This window comes from Sphaeroforma arctica (assembly GCF_001186125.1).
Source record: "Sphaeroforma arctica JP610 unplaced genomic scaffold supercont1.258, whole genome shotgun sequence".
Taxonomy (NCBI): domain Eukaryota; class Ichthyosporea; order Ichthyophonida; genus Sphaeroforma; species Sphaeroforma arctica.
Window position 1 is genome coordinate 41,870 of NW_014040300.1, and position 16,272 is coordinate 58,141.

Here is a 16,272-nt window from a genome sequence, read left to right on the forward strand (position 1 = left end):
CTGTACGAGTGTGTGTGTATACGTGTGTGTATATGTATGTATGTATATATAATATATATATATATATATATATATATATATGTGTGTGTGTGTTTGTGCGTGTATATATATATGTATAAATTATTATATTATTATATTATTACATATATATATATATATATATATGTATGTATATTGGCCCCACAAGGCTATTAAAGAATACTTCGATACTCTTCTATATGTTGCCAAATAAAATGTGGAATGTAGTCAATCAAAACTTGCGGTGGGGACTTATTTACATATCTATTTTTTAGGGTTTCCGGTCTGTTTATGTCGATTATGTCTGTCAGAGGATATAGCACGATAAGAAAATTGATAACTAGCATTTTTTAGATCCGTTTCATCTTCAGTTTGTGTTCAGATATACGATTTGTTCTGAATGTATTTATGGTTCTTGTCACCGTACCGCTCTTTATATGGAATCGCTACATGTGTTTCATTATCGGCAGTCAACTACCGTTGCACTAACATAGGCACCTCGTTCCATGTCTTGCGTATGCTATTGCTTGTTTGCAATATTTGAACTTACTATTATCAAGTATCTTTTATCGCTCACAAATTCTCCACTGTGTTGACAACACCTTATTTATAACATGCCTCCGTGATCCTCGCGGAGCACGAGATCCAAGATGGGATTGTTGATCCTTGAGGTCTCGCTCTCGAGAGAGCAAGCCGTCTAGTCGATAAAGTAGAAGGGTATGTCGCTTATAAGATCGAAATCTTGGACATGTGTTCATCTCACACACTAAAATTGACAGTCAAGGTTCCGGCCTGTCAATTGCATTAGTGGTAGTTCTGTCGCACTGTCACAGACTGTCGCCAACAAGTTAAATAAAAATGGTGTGGCACAGTGCACACTGCACAAACGGTATTTTGATCTCCTGACTCCGGACTCCAAACTCTAGATCTAGACTGAGTTATTTCATTTGCCAACTAAATGCATAGCAAATACCAGATAAAATCAAAAGTGGCTATTTTTTTAAAGCCCTCCCGAGTCCCGGCTCCCGTCCCTCCGGGCTCCGGCACTGCATGTTTATTGTTTCATGAAGGCTCAAGGCTACAAATGGACTATGGAGTAAATATTTTATTTACTATTGTTTTTTTTTCGGAAAGACAAACAATTAAAAAACAATAAATCACGACTTCGGGGGTTTTTTTTTGCGACAAACAATAGTTATTGTCTCCGAGTAGATTTGTTTTCTACTATAAATATAGTTATGCATTACATACAAATTTACTTGTTATTTCTACTATTTTTATTTCCCCAGCAGCTCCTGTTCTATTCTTTTTATAAAACTTAAGGCGAAAATCCGCTGGGATATATAGAAATGTGTACATATGCGGTCGTCCTTCGGGCAATAGTCCGATCAGGCATATTATTTTTATTTCTTCTCTAGTGGGTTATGTGCGGTCACAAGCATTCTTCAGGCCCTGTGTGATATTTTCTTATACAGTATCTGAGCCTCTCTGAAGTTACGGGGTATATCTAGGTGAGCCAAAATAACAGTCATGAATACGATTATGAGGGCACACTGTCCATATGTGGTGTCAGATGTGCTGGACTGCTCCTTCAATCCTGAATAATTTCTTGGTAATCTGGTATGTAGTCCGCAACTTCAGTAACATACAAAATTGAATATACTATTTTGCCCTCGAAAGATTGGTAACCTATATAGTATGTCTACTTGCATTCGGTAATGAGATGAATTACTATGAAGAAGAAAAAATTATCTACTGAGGGAGCACTGAGGGAGCAAAACTTGCACAATAGAATGACGCGCCAATTCACACCATTATATTCAAAAACTATTCTTGCACTTCGATTCTGACACACTAGCAAACATATCGAATCTAGTTGTGCCAGTAGCGAGCTATATATACAAAAGACCTCAAATTTAACACGAGTTGAGGATATACAATCAATCCCACTGCAGTTTGGCACTGAGTGCCAAATGATCTGACAGGCGGCTGATATCATCTCGATCGTTATATTCAAACGGTTGGACCGCGATGTTCACGGCACTGAGTCCCGTAATAATGGGGAGAAAGGGAATGGTATATGAATTTGACGAAACAATATCGAATATAGTACACTGTACCGTACGCGACCGATGCCCAGAAACGTATCAGGTAGCAAGCAGTTGCGCATCGCATATACCACAAAAGAAAGACAAGTCGATCTTATACTTGTGCCAAACTATCCTGCATCGGTTCACGAGTGGCAAACGATGATTCAGAACTACAGTAGACATGTCCGAATCAATATCTTGATTTACACACAACATTTACTGACCTGAATTTCCCTTCGGTGCCTTGCGATGTCATTATGTAATCTAAACGCTTACTACAGCTAACAGGTTTTGGCTTTGACGCTCCGAATTTTGGCACATTATACTCATCTCCTCCGGTGATAATCTGAGTAACGAGGTTGAAGCTAACATAATAAATTGAAGAGGAATACATCAACCTAGTCTTAGTATTGAATGATTTCGCCAACTCACTGTTAGTGTAAAATGATTCAGTCTACAACCATAAACAGCCTTTAAGGTACATTTGTAGGGTCGGTCTGACAAAATTGTAAACACATCCCTGAACGTACACACGCAAAATGTCACTCACGCCATAATTGTAACATAATTTTGTCTGGAGTACGGATAACAAAACTAATATTCAAATTTGCGCGTACCTGACGGCCGTCATTGGCCCTTCTCAATACATCGATCCATTCTCGCCCATCAGCGCTGTCTGATCCAAAGAGACTCATCATGCTGAGGTATTCCTGCAAAGCGGCGGATGATAAACACACAGTGTTTACAACCGCGCGCGAGACTGACCTTCCAGGGCAACAGTTATTGCCATGTGTGTGTAGACCTTTCCCAGCTACTTTATGTTTATGTCTACTTGAAATCGTATACGTGTATATACGATTACCTGTATCTTTTTATAAATTTTGTTATAAACCTGTGAGTAGAATCATTTGCACCATGGACGGGTCCATGTGACGTTGACAAAACTATTCGTTCACAAATATGTTTACATAACAAACTTCATCCACAATACTCACCGGACCGTCTCGATCATCACTCCGGGAAACTCTTCCATTGACATTAAAGTCTCCGGCTATGACTATATGATTCTCAGTACCCGAGTGTCTTTTCACAAAGGCCAGCATCTCCTTAATTTGTTTGTATCTCACACTTGTATACCTGAATGGAAATCAGAAATTTTATAAAAAAATCAATAGCAATAACGTCACATTCTGCGCAAGCAAACTTTATACGTTGTCTATACTGGGAGATTATTTCGCAACGTGAGGTTCCGGGTGGAGCCATCCCTTACGTAGGCGTCCGATACTGTCGAAGAAATCATCAGGAAGGTTCACGAAAATTGCAGAGTGTTGCTAGATATAACAGTTTCGTGGCAAACTGATAATGCCTAAAGGGACGTAGAATATAGCACAAAATTTGTAGCATACCTGTCGTCTTCTGCGTCATGCGCCTGCATGTGTGTGCTATACACGTCCACCGACAAGGGATTTCCGTCAGCTTGCGGTACCTTTGACACCACAAAAAAAAATTGTTTCAGTTATTGAAGGTATAATGTATACCGGAATAATCATGGCGCAACCTACTACTAAGAAAATCAGACCATGCTATCGTAAAATTAACTCATACCACATCCAGTGCATAGCCAGAACATTACAAGTTCAGCAACTATCTAATGTATATTTACCTTATAGTTGTATATACAAAATACCTGTACACGTGCAAGAAGGATGCCTTTGGATGTCCACACATCCGCCGTGAATAAGTATGCATCACTGTACACGAAGAAGTCAGAGAACTCTATCGGATATCGGGATACTATCGTCACCCCTCCGTCAATGAGTTTCGGTGGAAAATACCCCAGTTGGTAGGGAAGGAAGACTGTGAATGTTCCAAAATGATGTACAAAGCTTGAGAAAATTGGAGGATTGTATACCTGAATGTTTTGCAATTTTTTTCGTGCACGGAATGCATGTATCGGGCGAAATTTGGTGGTGTACACGATATTATTCTACCTCTGTAATGTATATATATCATCATCCACGTGACGTCTCCCGGTCATATCGCGTGCGACATAGTGACAAAAAAATGAATCTTCGGTGTACAGAAGCATCGTATAAACCTTCAAATATTACACCGCCTACGATGCTTGTAGAATGTCACAGAAAAATTGAAAAAACATCTACGCGCAGCACTATTATGAATTCAGACTTTGGCATAATACATATGCGAGAGGAATTTCGGGAGGTTCAAGTATGTACAACATGTATATGCAATAAAGCACATTATTGAATGCTGACATTGTGCTAAAGCAATACTTACCAGAGTAGCCAAGACCATGCTTCGCTAAATCACTCAAAAGCCTGTTTCGTCGATCGGAGCCTGTCCCGAACAACTCCTACCGTGAGCATATACGAGACGGCAAAAGTAATCCATGGAAGGCACAGGGTATGGTTAGTGATCATAGAATCACTGAAGAGTGAGTCATGATATACTTCAGTCCTATATCTTCTGATGACGTACTATAGTGTCTAGTGCACCTGTTTCATTTAGGTGGATATCAAATAGAATTCAGCAGTTATGCATAGAGATAGAGCCCTATTAGAATTTGGCTTAATCAGAAAACGACACAAAGCGCTGCAGACAACTGTACGCGCATGAGTTCGTGTTTAGCTGCCTGTAAACAGACATCCTTCATCTCGTATTGCTTGATTTTTCAAATTCTACAATCAAGCCAATTCTCAATCGTATCTTGAAAGCAATGCAATGGATGTAACATAATGTGTTGCAAGAAACTGATTGGCGCGTGACAATCATCGTCGCATGAACATGCGTTTCTGAACTAATAACTCCGCACACACACCTGCAAACAAATAACATCATACTCGGCAAGAACTGAGGGTAGGAGTTGCAAGCGCAAATCCTTGTAGTCAGTTCCCGCAGATTGTATTCCCGGCGGTCGTATGAAGATATTATATGTGAGGAAGCGCAGAGTCTTCTTACGACTAGAAGCAGCCTCTACATTGTACGCATCAGCTTTATCAAGGTCTCGCCTTGCATCCTCCGATATAACGTTACCTGATTAATTGTGCGCGAGTGCTAACGTTGAGTATACAAAATAGAATGTCAGGATGAACCAGGTTGACCAGGTTCTGACTTCTATTGTTCAGTAATATAATCGTGCAAACGCAAGGAGTATTCACTTATGTGGATACAAAATACCATTAGCCCCGATTCCGTGTGTCGCTTCAGCGGTAGCAACAGCATAGTACGACTGCTGCAAATCAGACTCTTGGATCGCATCTAAAAAAAAATCGGTTAAAATGAAAAGTAGGCACGCTGCAAGCCGGTTCACCCACGCTGTAGCGTTTAATGTTAATCCATCATTCGTGTCATACCTATCCACAGATCACAAGGATTAAATGACAGCAACAACTTAACCAACAAAGGCTGTTATGGAGATGTGGGAAAGGTGAAATATCGTGTATCTGCTGTACTATACAAGTGAACTATACCTGTCGTCGTATGTGCTTATCGAAACTATATCAACCCCAGAATACGACCCATCCAAGTTGTGAGACAACAATAGGTATATTCCATCGCGAGTGCAGAACAATGCAGATTGCAAATCCTGGATGAGAATAAATCGCATGCATAGAATGCACGTAGATATAAACTCTCGTATTTGACGCATCTCATTTCTAGTCGAATTCGGTATATATGTATATTATATGGGTACGAGAACGGACTGAACCATTGTGTGAATGACAAATGTCAACGCTGTAGACTTAGAATATACGACTGAATTCTTGTGTGTCTTGGTACATATGAAAGGTCCGTTTATTCCATGTAAGAGTGCAACCTATGAAGTGTGACCAATCACAACGGTAGGAGATCGCGTTTAGACCGGATATATGGCAATTCTATACACAGTTGAAGAGTTTCTCATAAATGTGAGCTTCACACAGCTGATGTCTTTTTCTGCAATTACAGTGATTTGTAAGTTGCGTTGGGCCAAATTTTCGATTACAAACATAACATACTGGAAGGTATATATTTTCGATTACAAACACGACATACTGACAGGTATGTACTGGACCATCCGAGCATTGTTCTGGTAATCCACGTGGTTCAGCCACAGCTGATATAAAAAAGCCAGCAGCACACATCCTACGATGATCCACGTGTTCATACTTGGTTGTTCGTGTCTTTTTTATACTGCAAAAGATCCTAAAGTGTACTTGTAAACTACTGAAGTACGTTACCTTTAAGAGATCAACCTTGTTTATAAATACATTGGCTTGTTGCCAGTTGCCACTGTTGATACTGTTGTGTGTGCAACAAACTGTAGAAGTCTCATCAAGATAAGGGAGCAGACCAGCTGCCCGCCAAAACTCTCGAAACACCATATCGGGAGAAAGTGAAAAAAAGCACCGCAATGAAACACGAAAGTAGGCAATTACTTTGTTTATGTATTATTTTGCGATTTCGCATCGACTCTCTTTATAGAGTGATACTCTGATAGCCCTCGGGCTGAGGCTCTGGATCATGGACACAGAAGAAGCCTATGGATTTCCGTTGGAAGTTCAGAGGATAATAGTATATTTATGTACAACTGTTTATTTATAAATATGTGGGTTTTATGTCTTCTTATCACCACTTTTGTGCATGCATAGATCTAAATATATGTACGTAGTCTCTAGTAATCCCAAGCTGTCCAGCTATTATTAGTATTGAGTACGCTAATATCGATTTTAGTACTAGTACGTGACCTGATATATTCACCATGAATGTCTTCAGACTATCTCATATCATTCACCGGACCCAAGTGCAACATGTTCGGCAGAGTGTACGCATAGCAGCAGGTGCAGCAGTGTGTTTTCCTTCATACTCTGCAGCAAATACCACAGCATACATAAAAGGAACCCGTGAGTATAGCACAAAAACGCACGCTGAGCACATCACCCCAGAAGAACCCTACATCAACTGGGGCATGTCCTGTAGCTACTTCACTCGGAAGGTATGCGTGAGAATTAAGAATGAACGCTCGCTCCTATCGTGTCCAGGGTCAAAGGAGCTCTCATCGTAGCAGATGTTTATGTCCAATACTTTAAATTAATACTTATTTTGAGTGGCTTAGAGCGTATGATTGAACGCTAGTGAATGGGTGTACTCCAATTATAACGATATAGTAATTACTGGACACCTCGGATCTCCAGTGACTGAATAACTCAATCACAACCTACTGTACATTCGCTAAATGCTGTCGTAGGCTTGACCGTTCGTCTAGACTGAAGTCAGCGCGAGGCTCGTACTGAGTGTGCTCTCATATATATAAAAGCAGTACATCCAAGCTTTAACTAACAACATTCGAAGGTCGCCATCTACCACACAGCACAAACGGTCTGTAAAAGTTTTTTGACTTATTCTATTGATAGATATTGATAGTTCCACGCGGCGCAATACAACCTCGTCTATACATCAGATGTGCACACCATCTGTTCACGAGGCATTATACCAGACTTTTACTTTCGCATCAAATCTGGAAGCTATGTAGATTTTCCTCGTTACGGGAAAGCTGCATAGTTTTCTTTCTGATTCTCTTAGTAGATAAGTGTTTGAACCTAGAGTCTAAATAAAATTGGTATGTGCAAACTTGTATTGGCCACTGTGTAAATTGAAACGTCTACAATAGTAAAGCAACAATTATGCAGTTGTCTGCTTATCCGCAGAGTGCTTGTTTGAAGATATTCCAAACAACTGACAATCCTGGACACTTTTTATATATCCACTGTTGCAGTTAGATGCAGCGTTCAAGTTCTATCCATTCCAATACGAGTTCAAATCCAAAACTCTCCGACAAACTAACAGGCTGGAGAAAGAATCTGGCACCCACCGCATACCTGTTGTGCAAACAAGCCAAGGTACGATGTTCTGTATCAATTTTGTGTTCCTGTAAAATGCTTTCCTTTTGACTTTTTTCTACTTTTTTTATTTCATTATCATCAAGATATTCTCGTGTTGTTGTAGGGTTGTCACGGCTTACGAGCGCCTATGCATATTCTGTCAAATAATAGCTGTGTGTGGAATTGATATATAGGTATCCGATATCGGCTGTGTAGTTGTCCCGATTAAATCTCATAGCAATCCACTCACTCTGTGAAATGTACCTCAGGCAAGCTCATGGCGGATACTACTGTGATCATGGATCACCTGGATACGATTCTCGTAAAGGAGGGAATGCCCGACCGACAGATGTATGGGAACAACATGAATGGAGTGGTTATTCATGTGCTCGAGGTATGAATTATAAATCACTCGATGTATTTGTATATCTGATCTTGTGCATCACATGTGTATATATTGATGTAGATGTTGTGGACGACCTCTATTGTGGTTATCATGTAAACGTATGTATCAAGGAGCAGCCCTTTGCGGTTCTGTGGTACAGAGTAGAAATTCCTCGCACTGGATATACCGCTTATATTGATCACACATCTCAAGCGAAACTCTCGCTTTGCCTGTAGGTGGCACCGAGACGTTCATTCTAACCGGGCCCATCGTTTTCATGCTACTTTTTCAGGAATATTTTGATGAATGGTTTCCAAGGCATGCGTTGCTTTGGCGATGGACAGATGAAGAGACCACAGTGTACAATCAAAAGAAAATGGGCAAGGAACTGTTACCTGCCTTCTGGGAAATGCCATTTCGTGGATTTGTAGGTACGCTAACCTTGTGTCAGTGAGTAGGGAAGCTCAAGTGTAAATTCATCGTGAGTTTCATAGCCTGCCCTAGCTCGTAGTATTGTGTTTTTTTTATTGCATTGCATAACAACTCGTTCGCGATGAGTTCCTTGCAAATCGATGGTAGTTAGTATGGCAGGTTTTATAGTTCCTGGGCTATAGCTATTGTCCTAAAATTTTCTTTTGTTCTCACTTTCAGGAAAGAAGATCAGTAGATGGGGTGTGCGTGCAATGAGAGCGACGGGTCTAGAGTTCAAACAGCAACAGCTGGATGGCAGGGAAGAGTCTCTACGCGTTTTTGCCATGATGGACAAGCAACTGCGTCAGACACCCTTTCTGCTGGGACATCACCCCTGCGCAGTAGACTGTGTGGTGTTAGGGGGAATGTGGGGACACTTTGCCAATGACCCGGCACCGAAGAAAGCGTTGAAGGAAGCTGGTTTAGACCGTCTGCTCGAATGGGGTGATGAAAACTACCAGGTATGAGAAGTATCCATGTGGAGTTGTTGATTTGTACTGTCCGGTCGAATTTGTGTCGTAAAAGTGTAGCTGCTGGAATTGTCAAATAGCGTGATATCAAATCGAGAATTCGGTACTTCCATATCAATAAGGGGGACATTTTCTCAGGATACAAGTATTTAGTACTACGTTGGTAAACCAGCTACGAGTTATTATTGACAACGCATCACTAGTACGAGAAGTCTTCTCGCCCCATAGGGTCACGTGAGAATGCCTGGGAATCGGTGATGTTCTTATTGACCCGCCAAAACTTCAGTGTATCTTTATGTCGATGCTAATACACCCTGCGGCGGTACTATACATCTTTGTTCAACTCCAATACGCCCCAAAGCTCCCATGAGAGCTTCTCGCATCATCGTAGAGTACGCACTTTGACGTCTGCATCGAACTCGCTATACATACGGATGCACTAGCTTAGTTTCCTTTTGTTTGTCACGCACCTATACAGCATCCTCCGCCCGAGGAATGGCGCCCACTCACCAAGCCGCAAGATGCCATATTTGCATGCGATCTGCTGACGGAGATGACCGAGGGACCCTTCAGGGAGTGGACACTACTTAACATGGCAGCATTGAGTCGGAGCGAGAAATCATTTACAATGAGGTAATCACGTCATACGTGATTTATGCAGATTTAGCGATGTGTTCGTACAGATATGGGAATTTACGTTGGCAGTAGCATATTGCTGGTTTGTCTGCAATGTCTGGTTGACAACATGTTCTGTCTGCTTCTGTCCATCAAGGATACATTGTTCTACTTACTTGTCCGCAGAGCAGATGCAAAAATCAGCACGGTTTTGATTTTATATTTGCGAACTTCCGCAAAGACATAAGAGTCTATTCGTAAACAAAGAGGTGCTTATTGGTTTTGCTTTTAGTCACGTAGCTCTTCGAGAGGGGTATGGTACATAAGCTTGTACACGTTCCTATGAACGATCTCGACCTCTCATAGGCGATGTACAAACAAAAAGCTCTATCGATGCTCCTTGATAAAACACCCTAACCAAAAAGGGATACTGTTTTTAAACTTCCCAACACCTTATATAGATGCTACAGTTCAGAGACTTCCTTCTTGGCCCGTTCTGAATCTGAGAAGGCTAGGCGGCGAATTAGAGATCGTGTGCGTGGCTTGAGAGGATTTTCGGCTGAAGAGCACAAGAAGGTACGTATATTTTTCTGTGCATATGGTTCAAACTTCCCGGCTTCGCTCTAAGAGTCTTCCATATATTGTTCGGGTAAACTAGATTACACATACTTCAGGACCATACTCCCGCTACCTCCTAATTAGTGAGTTCATGTCACACTCGCCAAGCCTTACTCACTCCTTTGTACGCTAATTAGAATGCATCTGACTATACTATTGTTGATCTTTTATTCGGCAGACTGTGGATTGGCTGGACAGCTGGGGTCTACTTGAACTGTACGGTGGTAACGAGTAAAACAATAGGGCTAACCCGCTGGTGTGAATGGACAAATCTGGCGTGCTATGCGTTGTCGGCTATGAGTTGTATACGTACTTGCCAATTCTGGAAATAGATTACTACTCCGTTCTATGTATTACGCATCTATATATTAAACATTAATCGTATGAGACTTGACAAGTAGAATGCGTTGTCTGCAGATATTGTGCAAGTCCTCTGAACATGCCCTGTAGCTATGAACCGACATGAAAAGTGGTCTGTATATTAATGCTACATACTACTAAAATACGCTAAATTAAAAAAATGTGTAAAATTAAGCGAAGAAAACATTCGCAACTACACAGTTGGAGGTCGAAATAGTTCAATCGTATTGTATATCGGCCACCTTAGTCTATCTCTTGTATACGAAGCGTATGCTATATGTTATCCACGAAATGCATGCTATTTACTATTGCATATTGCAAATATCGTATTCTACACAAAGCTCGCAGTGGAGACCGAAGTAAGGGTTTGAGACAGAATTGACTTTTTTTGTTTATTAATAGTTATACAGTTTGTCTATCAAACAATGATAGCCAACTGATTCGCCCTCTGACTCTCCCAACGAACATTAGCAAGTCGCTGGTACCCAAAGCCTAGCAGACTCGTGACTTAGTTAGAACCAGCGGAGACAGTCTGGTTTTTAAGTTGCTCCTCTAATTCCTTGACCTTTTCCAGTAATGCCTTATTCTCGGCTTCCACACGCTTGAACTCGGCCTCGTAGTCTATTTTACTCGTAGAGTCATTAGACTCCTCTTGCTTGGGCGCAATAACTGGCGCTACGAACTCTTTTGTAGCTGGGGTGAAGCCATCCTTCAGGCTGATGAGAATGGGGTCTGCGTTACCTCCAGCAATCCAATCCTCGGCAGTGATGGCAGAGGTGTCTCCCTTTGTATCGGGATAGAGATCATCCTATCGAGAGTGAGGTGGAGTCAATAGTGTGTGAGTAGGGTGAATATGCTGTATAAGTATTCTCTTCATGAGTTGGCCACGTGTATCCCCAACATATTAACGAAGCGATGCACTGAGGCATCACTGGTGCGCTACACCTTCGAAGTAAAGACGTAAAGATGCCGCAATGTACATTTGAATAACCGGTACACATGCCGCACACCTCGGTTTTGAAATCCACAATGAATTATCAGATCGTGATTATTCACCAAGACACCATCGTCAACCCCGAAACAATCCTGGAGAGCGCACGTCACACTGCATAGCAGTCCAAAAGCAAAAGGGTCCTGCAAGACATACCTGGAACTGGTCGCTTTTTCGTGGTACAATCATTGAGATTGGCTCTACAAGGTTCTTTGAGGTCATTTTGTAGAATCGTGCAATTTCGTGTTTGTTGATAGCACATGCACGCTTGGGCAGGAATCCGAAACCTTTTTGAGGTTCGGATGAGGTGTAGCTAGATAGCTTGTGTACGAAAGGCTTAGTCTCGTTGATCTCGTAGTAGTCGATGTTTCCATCACCCTTACCACCCAAATATAGGATGTTTAGGTCGGCATCGTATACTGGAATAATTACACCTGCACACAGAGTTTGGAACCCAAACACAAAGTCAGTCTTTGAAAAAAAAACCCCTAGAACTAGAAAAAAACCCTGCGGAACTACCAGTTTGAGGTCACGTGTGCCCTAGATCGTCTCCGCACTTGTACGATATCATGGCCGAAACAAAATCGGCTGATTCATTTTTTAGGGTCTATGCAAAACACACAAGTGTAAAGGTTGACGAGATTGTGCACAGCAGGTTCTCCCATTCAGAATGAGTCCACAATAATCGAGTGACGTATTCTAAAATTATGGCGCACTATATAAGCCTTGGCATATTTGTATACTGATACAGATCCGATCACTTGACGCATGGGACGGCTTACACTTGACACTCGTAAGCAAATGTATGCAACACACTGGCACCAACGCCATGCCTCTGACGTATTCTAACATTAAGGCGCACTATATAAGCCTCTACATATTTGCATACTGATACAGGTCGTATCTATTACGTACACTTGACGCGTGCGACAGCTTACACTTAGCACTCATAGACAAATGTATGCAAAACTCTAGCACCGACACCAAGCCTCACGTTCCAACATACACGTACCTGAGGATGTGTCGATGTTCTCCTCTTTGATTATACTGAGGTCACCGTTAAAGAGCTTGTACTGACGGTCACTGTACTTGGAGAAACCAGTGGTCAGTACCTTGTCCTCCTTACCCAACCAGGCGCACCGCGACGCCTTGGCTCCAGGGTGGCCGTCAGCCTCGTGTAGGACCTCTCCAGAGTGGGTATCGATGATTCGTACCTGTTGTGGAGCATTATGATTTTGTAAGTGCCCCGAAGTTGGCATAACAATACTCCTTATTTGACACTTAATTCAACTCCCCACAAATAGGCATATATGAAACAGAAGCTCACATTGCTTGACTTCATTCAACTTATTGCTAACTTGCGAGAGTACCCCGTGTTAACGAGTATGTGAACGAAAATAAATCTATATAGGCACCATCTACACAATAGCCGATGCTACTTTCTATCTCGTATCCAAGAGTTGCACACTGAAATAGGATTCAACCAAGCAAAGTACTTGCCAGCAACAATGCGTGCATAACATGGAATATCTGAAATGTACGATACATACGGGTAACACCCGAACCATGCTAATGAATGTATATGCAAATTCGATAATCTATGGTATACGCATTTTAGACACGGGAGCAGTACACAGTTTAAATAAATAAACATCTTCAGAATCAGTTTAAATCAATGCAAACAGTACAGGAATGTTCTCTATTTCTCGTGTATGGCACCAAAAAAACATATTTATACCTTCTTGTCCTTGCAAGTGGTGACCATCCTGCTTCCATCCCAATTGAATGACATCTGAAATACAGTGTTGGGGTGGCATTCGAAAGTGTTTACACACTCTCCAGTGGCTACGTTCCAGACCTTGATAGAGTTATCTGCCGACGACGAGAAGAGAATGTCGGCAGCGGTGGGGTGCCACATAACGTGTCCAACCTACCAATTAGCAGTGACAGCAGTCAGAATACAGCACATGAGTAAACAGTTGAAAGCAGAGCTTCTTGATTGGGTCTGCTGCAAATGAAGGCATGCTATAGGCATGCTATATATAATACAGAAATATACTAAAGATGAAGCATTCGGCAAATACCGATTACAAGGATGGAGCAATCGGGTTTCTGGTTTAGGTGACTTGATGTGCACGTATAGCGAATGTAGTCGGAGATCACACTAGTAAGAACGTGTGCACATACAGCACCAGTGTACACAGAGGGAGCACAGAACACACATTTTAGTACTCTCATGCGGACAACCAGGCCGCCAGGACGTATGCTTAAGCTAGAGACACTACTACCAGCCCACAATCGAATCTGTACGTATGTACGGTGCTGACAGCAAGCACGATGCCGCACCCAAGACACATCGTTTATTCAAACTAACGCCGTTGCTAATCAATGTGTACTCAATAAGCGCATGTAAACAGAAATATTTAAAAAAAAGACGTATATCTATGGATATACGAACACGCAGACCAAGAGTACATACTTGTGATCCCAATAGGAAGATCAGGACATGACATCCATGCCAGACAGTGTTTCTAGAACTCTAGTTAAAACTGAACATCTCATTGAGAATTTCGTTCGCATTCGAGTCGGCAGGCAACAATAGACACTCACATACATATGCAGAGTGCCTCGTACCTCTGAAAGCCGTATGGTAGCCAGCAGGATACCCAAACATATCGCGGAACAGCCAAGTACAGCTATAATGACACAATTCGTGCATGATATCACGTATGTGTGTAGCAACTTATACATAACCAGACACCCATCGGGATAGCTTAAGTATGCAATTTAGATCATAGATATAATCTGCGATCTACTTACCTTCTTCTGATGACCCTCGAGCGTAACAGCAGGGGTATCTGTATTCTCTGTGATTCCTTCCTCAGGGATTAGCCAAACCTTCACAGTGCAATCTTCGGAAGCAGAAGCCACCATGTTTGCGTTGAAAGGATTCCATTGCACATCCAGAACAGGTGCCTTGTGGCCTGAAACCTTGGGGTGGTTCATATCCAGACGCCCTATCAATTTTTAGACGTGAAAGTGAGTCACAAAATAAGTATTGTGAAAAGAAGTGACATCTGCACTGCAGGAATATCCAACGTGCTAGATAGTTGGCTATATAGAAGACAGGATAGTGCAAGGCCACCACATATCCATATACTATATCACAGAAACCAATCGTCCACCGATTTTTGCGATCCTGTGATATCTAATACTGTGTTTCACTGTGTTTTTCAGTATATGCCTCAACCATGTTTGACCGGGCATTCCATTCAGTGCGTACTAAACCATTTCTAGCACATTGAAAGCAATTATTACAGACCCAGGAATATGCTTTTGCAACCGTGTTCACCACAATAAACAAACCGATTACCGGTAGAAATGTTTCATTGGCGTGTATCTGAGTTATCTGTGTAGTTCAGTGTGATTCGTAGTGGTTGTCGACGCAGTACACAGTGGGGCAGAAAGCGGCCGACTAAATGAAGTACTCAAATTTATTTCGAGTAACTCGCTAGTGAAGTATGCATACTTTGTTAAACTGAGTCTCTTTAGAACAATAAAGGGCTTTCACATCACTATACGTTCTACTCTATGTGTAGGAAATATATATACGAGTGCACATACTTTTGACCGTGGTAGATCAAATTTGAATACCTTATAAAGTCCACACATAACCAAAAGCTGATACTTGAGCGCGTTCGACATATCCCAAAACACACTGTCGCCAGAGAGCGTATAACATATCCCAAAACACACTCTTGACAGTACTATGATAGTATCAGCTGAAGTGGGTTGATATACAACTACAATGAAAACTTACCAACTTGATCATGCTTAAGTACGGCAAAGGCTCCACCACCCGACTGCAGGCAGATGGCAACAAACTTGTCGTTCACGTCAATGAACATTGAATCGTGTGCGGATTTGGTGATTGGAATCCCGTCGAAACAGCTCTCCTTCTTGGTGCCCTCACCGAATACATGACGGAATTTGGAAGCACGGACAAAACGGGACATGATGGAGAAATGCTTTTGATTGTGGCTCACAAGTGGATTGCTGTATTGGAAACGGAAAAGTCTGGAAGTGGATGCGGCAAGTGTAAAGTTAATATACGCTCAAAGAAAACGATATTTGAGCGCTGCCGGATTGCGGTGATAGCCCCTGATATTATTTTGGGTTCAATCTGAAGCGATGTTTGTTTTTGTGAATCAAAAAATTCGCACATATCTGAAAGGGTAGAGCAAAGTGTATTCATTCAAATCTATTCGATTTGAATAAACCGTTTCTGTCCTATATACTGTAGGGGCCTATAAAATTTATTCAGTTAATATTTATTCACAAGTTGAAACGATGAGCCTATCTCATTCGCTCT

The 16,272-nt window shown here is 41.6% G+C and overlaps 3 protein-coding genes across 3 annotated transcripts; 1 reads left to right on the forward strand and 2 right to left on the reverse strand.

The window, feature by feature from the left end:
• Positions 1-1,635: 1,635 nt before the first annotated feature.
• SARC_04536 (hypothetical protein) lies at positions 1,636-6,386 on the reverse strand. The gene is made up of 10 exons (XM_014301638.1): positions 6,165-6,386; positions 5,307-5,387; positions 4,948-5,162; positions 4,407-4,482; positions 3,796-3,965; positions 3,515-3,594; positions 3,104-3,245; positions 2,726-2,818; positions 2,333-2,454; positions 1,636-2,061 (listed from the first exon to the last, which is right to left on the reverse strand). The coding sequence occupies exons 1-10, from the start codon at positions 6,274-6,276 to the stop codon at positions 1,959-1,961; spliced, it is 1,194 nt and encodes a 397-aa protein (XP_014157113.1). The 5' UTR covers positions 6,277-6,386; the 3' UTR covers positions 1,636-1,958.
• A 315-nt stretch (positions 6,387-6,701) lies between these two features.
• On the forward strand, positions 6,702-11,084 carry SARC_04537 (hypothetical protein). Its single transcript, XM_014301639.1, has 8 exons — positions 6,702-7,104; positions 7,885-8,008; positions 8,260-8,384; positions 8,668-8,806; positions 9,027-9,307; positions 9,795-9,949; positions 10,393-10,507; positions 10,728-11,084. The coding sequence occupies exons 1-8, from the start codon at positions 6,871-6,873 to the stop codon at positions 10,782-10,784; spliced, it is 1,230 nt and encodes a 409-aa protein (XP_014157114.1). The 5' UTR covers positions 6,702-6,870; the 3' UTR covers positions 10,785-11,084.
• A 203-nt stretch (positions 11,085-11,287) lies between these two features.
• SARC_04538 (hypothetical protein) lies at positions 11,288-15,973 on the reverse strand. Its single transcript, XM_014301640.1, has 6 exons — positions 15,721-15,973; positions 14,721-14,917; positions 13,639-13,830; positions 12,913-13,114; positions 12,057-12,334; positions 11,288-11,717 (listed from the first exon to the last, which is right to left on the reverse strand). The coding sequence occupies exons 1-6, from the start codon at positions 15,914-15,916 to the stop codon at positions 11,418-11,420; spliced, it is 1,365 nt and encodes a 454-aa protein (XP_014157115.1). The 5' UTR covers positions 15,917-15,973; the 3' UTR covers positions 11,288-11,417.
• Positions 15,974-16,272: the final 299 nt, after the last annotated feature.